Below are 6,259 nucleotides of genomic sequence, written 5' to 3' on the forward strand. Positions count from 1 at the left end.
ACAAGAGAACAAAAGAGATTTTTTATTTTTTTCTTTTCTTTTCCATTGTCGACATTTAAAATAAAGAAACATAAAGCTAGCTGCAGGATAAGAGATTTGAATCTCTTCATTTTTATTTGCAAAATACACTACATGGCAAACTGTCACTCAACATAATATTGACATTTTTATAATAGTTAGTCACGGTCTAAAAACAAAATTATATAAAGTATAACGATTTTTAAATTATATGAGTTTAGAATAAAAGAGCTCATCTATGCTGTACCATTTAATGCCTGCCACATCAACCATATAGGTTATTATTGCTTTTTTGCTTTAGCAACGTTTTTTATTTTTCTTTTAATGAGGTGACACCCATAAAATATATACTAAAGTTTAATACAATTTCGTTAATAATTAAAAGGGTCTAGTCAATAAATATTTTTAAACTGTACTCTATACTAATTAATTGTTATTAATTAATAATTATTTAAATTTTATTTTTTAAAAAATATAAAAGTATTAATTATTAATTATAGTTATATAAAATTAGTTGATTAATAAGAGTTGTATACCTATATTTTTTTTCAGTTTAATATTATGCTTAATATTATCCTAAACGTCTCCGACATTCCAGTCCACTTATAATTTTAGACTAGGATTTTTATACGCAAAGCCAAAAGACAAAGCAGAAAGAAGCTATAAACTGATTAAGTTCTCGTAATACATGTCTTAAAAATTACCATACAACAAAATATTTCATCTTCTCCAAAATATTGATCTTTAACTTTTTAGTTATTTACATATCAATTAAGAAATTTAAAATGAAGAATTATTTACTAGAACAATTTTATTTAATAGTAGTTAAAGAATCAACAGAGAAGGACAAATATTTTAAGTAAAAGTTTCTATATAAATATTATGAATCTGAGAGAGTCATTAGACAAATTTACTTTGCGACACAAAACCTACTTCTGGAATAGCTAGCTTGTTAATTTGTGAAAACAACTGTTCAGAATAATAGAAGCAAAGCGTACAAAATAGGTGATATGAAATGATGATGAATTCTTAGCCTAGAAGATCATATACATTTCTACCTATTCCACACACTGTACCAATAATGTAAATCAACAACTCTACCCAAGATTCCAACCTATATATGAGGGGAAAAAAAAGAGAAACTAAACAATAATGTAACTAACCATTGTTCACCTAGTGACATTATGATTATATACATCAACTCGATCAGTAATAAATAATTTATTTAAACTTTTTTTTTGAATTAAAAATAAAAGAAAAAGGAAAAACCAATTCAACAACTAACACAAATTCATCAAAAGGGGTAATGAATCAATGATGATTGTTATTATTTCAAGTATGTAGTGGGCACTTTATATATCCAAAGGCATCTACATGTCTACATGTACATACATAACATACATATAAACATATATTGGTCCCTAACTATAGCTACTATTGTATATAGTACACTTACATAATTCAAAAACTGCAGCAATAAGGGATGCATCATGCATGTGACAGTGGTTGCAGTACCTCACCAGAAAGCCACAGCATCTTCTTTATTTTCAACTCAACAATGCAGTAAAATAAATAAAAAAATACACAAAATTCAATTCGTACGTACGCTTAATAATTTCTTCCCGCAGTTATTATTGTTAATAATAGATCTTCACATTGAGTTGCTGAACCTACCCAGCAGATTTAATTTCGTTTAGAAGATGATGCTATAATTAATTAACGAGAACCACCAATATATATGGTAGCATCTTTCTTTAATTATCATTATAATATAAAAGTAATAACCTCCATTGTAACAAAACATTACTAAAATTGAGTACATATATAGAAGTATAGTATACACTAAATTAAATTATGAGAGGTGATATATATACAGAAAGTTCTGTGGCAGCAGTGCTACACAAACAACAACTATATGTGATTAATTGATAAGAACTCGAACACACACACACTAATAATACAATAATAATATAAGTATATATAGTTTCTTCTCAAACCCTAATACGAGTTCAGCAAAAAATCACACCAAAATTGAATATTGAAACTCAACATATGTATAAAACGCAATCAAACTTGAGCCTGCATGTTTCTCTTGCAAATATTGGACGACATAACTTATATATATGTATTAAAAATATATTTTTGGAAACCATTAAGAGAAGCAAGTAAATTAATTAATAATAACAAAAGGAAAATTAAGGAAGCTAGAATAATAATGAGGATGATGATGATCAAGATCATACACACATATGTGTGGAACTATTTAGATCCTCAAGAATGTTGCTGTTGACTTGTTGTTTCATGCCCATCATCTCCACCGTGATGTTGGTGGTTTCCGGTGCTTGCCGGAGACTCCGAAACGCCACTGCCATTGGCCGGAATCTGCCTATAGGCATTAAGTGCTGCAAGCATACCTAAATTATTGCTTTCACTCAGCATTGCTCCACCACCGCCGCTGCCGCCACCGACCATGGCGGAACCTAGTTGTCCACCAGGCATAAGAGACATTGGTGAACCAAAATTCATGAAATGAATCCCACCAACACCGCCAGGCATACCCCCTCTATAAACTCCACCACCACTCCCCAGTGACGGAATTGCCCAAATTTGATCATTATTACTACCGCCGCCGCCGCCGCCGCCACCACCATTCATGCCTTGGTGCCCAGTCACCATCCAAAACGTTGCGGGATTCGAAGCGTGGCTCGCCGGAACCGAACCCGCGGTACTTGATTGTAACAAGTAGTTTCCTGCTATCTGGTGTGAAACGGAAACCTCTTGTTCCATTCTTCTCTTTCTAGCCATGTTTCCGTCGCAATCACCGCCATCCAAATCAAGATTTCCACCACCACCAGCAGCGGCGGCGCCGTCTTCACGGAGTTCTTGCTTTGCTTGGAGAACGGCATTCACGGTGCTAGGGTTGAAGTTCAATCCCATGGAATTAGAACAATTCTCCGATGAACCTGGAAACAACAACCTTCTAGAATCTTCCATCGTTGCTATGTTCATATTCATGTTCATGTTCATATTCATGCCCATGCTACGCTCCCAATTATCGCCAGCTCCGCTGCGGATCCTTCCGCCGCCGACAGCTGCCGCAACGGCGGCCGAAGAGAACGTGCTAGGATTGAAGTAGCTTCCTCTGAAGTAGTGTGACGGCGCCGAAACGGTAGACCCGGAACTCCGAAGCGAAATGTTGAGCGAGGTGAAGTTGGCGGGGATGGTGCCGGTGCCGGTTGCGGCGATCACCGCCGGCTCCGCTTGCTGTAGTAGCCACTCGATGGTCTCGCCATCGGATTTGTGCCCTAACTCCCGCGTCAACTGGAACACGCGAGCGGCGCAGGCCGCCGGCATCCGGATCCGGCGGCCGCGGCCGTCCACCTTGGTGTGCCGGTCCTTGGTGGAGGTCCGCTTTGGCGGCGGCTTCTTGGTGGTATTCTGTTGCTGGTCCTGTAAAGTGACGGCGGTGCCTGCTCCGTCACCGGGTTGTTCGGCGACGGTGGAGCATGGCTGTTCCGCGACTGAGTCTTCGACGTCTTTAGTCTTCTCCAACAGCTGAAGAGGGAAATTAGGTCTGGTTCTGATTCCGTTTTGATGGTGATGGTGATGGTGATTATGATCAGCTTCCAATTCCATGATCTACTTTACTTTCTGCTTTTGAGTTCTGATCATACAACCCAAGTTTCTTCAATTCTCTAACACTGTAACCGTTTTTTCTCTTCCTAGTCTCTAAGAAAAAAGAACCGATCCAAGTGAGGTTTTGTTGCTGAAAAATAAATATAATTAGATCTATTAATTTAATTAGTAATTAGTAATTAGGCGTTGTTGTATAGTTGTAGAAGGTATTTAGCGGGAGTAGTAGGGACTGGGGGGAGGAGTAGTGGGGGTGGGGGTGGCACTTTGTGTGCTTGTGAAAGAGATGACCCGCAAGTAGGATGTGTAAGTGGGCTATAGCTAGCAAATTGGCTTCTGTTGTTTGTGTGTTTCGTTTTGTGGAGCATAGCCTGCTATTCCTTTGAGATGGGAGATTGATGAACGAATGAATGACTTGTTTGCTTGTTTCTCTTTCTCAAGCGAGAGAGAGAGAGAGAGAGAGAGGATAAGGGGGAGAGGAAGGAGGGCAAGCTTTAAGCAACAAAATTAATGAGTGAGAGAATAATAATAGTAGAAGGCCTCATCTGCTCACAGTAATTTTTTTCCGCCAAAAAGACCACACGTTTTCTCTTTTCTTTTTTATTTACTGGAATCATTTCGGTCTTCACTAATTTTATGTCTCTTTCAATCTTTCCTTCTTTTCAACTCTCTCTCTCTCTCTCTCTCTCTCTCTCTCTCTCTCTCTCTCTCTCTCTCTCTCTCTCTCTCTCTCTCTCTCTCTCTCTCTCTCTCTCTCAAATAAGTGGTTTTGTTATATTTTTTATAAATATTGAACTAATTTTAACTTTTATTTCTAAATAAATGTAAAAAGTTTAAAAACTAATAAATATCATACAATATATTAAACTTTTCGATTTTTTATTTTACCTGTACAATTTTATACAAAAATAATATGTATAAAAAAATAATTACTATATATTTATGTATAAATATAAATATTATTTTATAACTTTTTTAATATATTTTATATTTTAATATATATTTTATAAAATTTTGAATCTGGTAATTAATTTTGATATATACCTAGTGTTTCGAGAGTTATTTAAAATCAGTAAGACCTGAGGTTCAGACGCCTTTGTAGTGGTATCGTTGTCTTCTTCAATAGGATGAAGCTGTTCGAGATCTTCCGGTGAGATTAGGGATGATATCTACAAAGAATTCCGATTCTTAAATTAACAAAGGTTTTAGACAGATTTTAGTAGATTAGGATTGAGAAATACCTGAATTTATTGTGGTATATATATAGCAGGAAAGATAAATTTGTTATCTTTCTATAACTTATCCACACCTATAATGGTAGGTGGTTATTCTCCTTTTTATCTATGGGTTATTGAGACCTTATATTTAAATATATGAACATGTTTGTAGGTGCAGTTAAAATTCTGCATGTTAAGTCGAACAAATGAGGTCTAGCACGTAGAGAAAGTGACTTTAGACTCTAAAATGGGCTTTAGTCATTTTGGACCTAGCTTTAAATTTTGGACTAGGGTATAAACAGTTTCCTGACTCAAGGCAAAGTTCTTGTAAGTCAATCATGTCATTTTTTGAGTCTTACTATTGTCGCTTGAACAGGTCGATGACGTTGAATTCCCGATGTGATTTGAGGGAACGAGTTGGAAAACTCGACGTGATTTTAAAACTGATGTGACGTTATGTTTTCATATTTTGTAACTATTCGCGTGTCTTTTTTATTACTTTGGTAACCGCGCATGTCATTTAAAGTCAGATAGATGATTTATTTTACTCTATCCTATTCACATTTATATATACTTGGCCCTTCGCGTAAACCTTTTTCTTTTTCTCCTTTGTGAAATTGCTTCCTCTTTCTTGTTTCTCGAATCTTTGTTTGCTTCACTAAGCACCATTTCATTCAAGTTTCTTTATCTCTTGGTGGTTGTTCTCACGCAAAGCTGCTCTTTGCGCATTTTAGGGTTGCCTTTGCTAGAATTGTTGCGCGTGCTATTTTTCACTCTCTATTATCAAATGTTGGTACTTTTTCTTTCTTACTAGTTCTTTTTCTGCTTTGCTTGCATGCTTGTGGTTTTTTGTTGATTTCTGGTATAGAAATAACTTTTGAAATGTTGAACCTCTCTGTGAACTTATTGCGTAGTTTTTGCATGATGAAACTTTGTTGAATATGGCTTTTGGGATTTTATGACGACGTAATATCTTTGTAGGATTTGTTAGGGGTGTTGGGTAGTTTCAATGTGATTTCTGAAAAATTCACTAAAAATGGTTTTTAGTGCTTTTTTATGTATCTGTTTGAAGTGGAAAGATGTCGTTTTCTATTTGAGATTTTGTTATCTGGGCATTCTTTTAAGTTCTTACTTCCTGTGACAACATGCTTGATGTTTTCTTTGGTAGAATGTGTGTAATTTTAGGGGGTTTATCTTGCCCCAAATGGTGCCATTGTTGTTTTTTATAATAGTGTTGTTTTGAAAGTTTGATTATTAAAGTCATACTTTAGAATTGTTGTTGTTAAGAATGAAAAAAGATGCTTTGTGCTTTTTGTTGAAGATAATTTGACTTGTTATACCATGTTGTTCAACATATAGTAATATCTACATGGTTAGTTGTTTTTTCTTTT

General features: G+C 35.4%; 1 protein-coding gene across 1 annotated transcript; it reads right to left on the reverse strand.

The window, feature by feature from the left end:
• Nucleotides 1-1,821: 1,821 nt before the first annotated feature.
• On the reverse strand, nucleotides 1,822-4,173 carry LOC112801537 (transcription factor TCP15). The gene has a single exon (XM_025844327.3). The coding sequence runs from the start codon at nucleotides 3,652-3,654 to the stop codon at nucleotides 2,290-2,292; it is 1,365 nt and encodes a 454-aa protein (XP_025700112.1). The 5' UTR covers nucleotides 3,655-4,173; the 3' UTR covers nucleotides 1,822-2,289.
• Nucleotides 4,174-6,259: the final 2,086 nt, after the last annotated feature.

The sequence above is a fragment of the Arachis hypogaea genome, chromosome 5 (assembly GCF_003086295.3).
Source record: "Arachis hypogaea cultivar Tifrunner chromosome 5, arahy.Tifrunner.gnm2.J5K5, whole genome shotgun sequence".
NCBI classification, from domain to species: domain Eukaryota; kingdom Viridiplantae; phylum Streptophyta; class Magnoliopsida; order Fabales; family Fabaceae; genus Arachis; species Arachis hypogaea.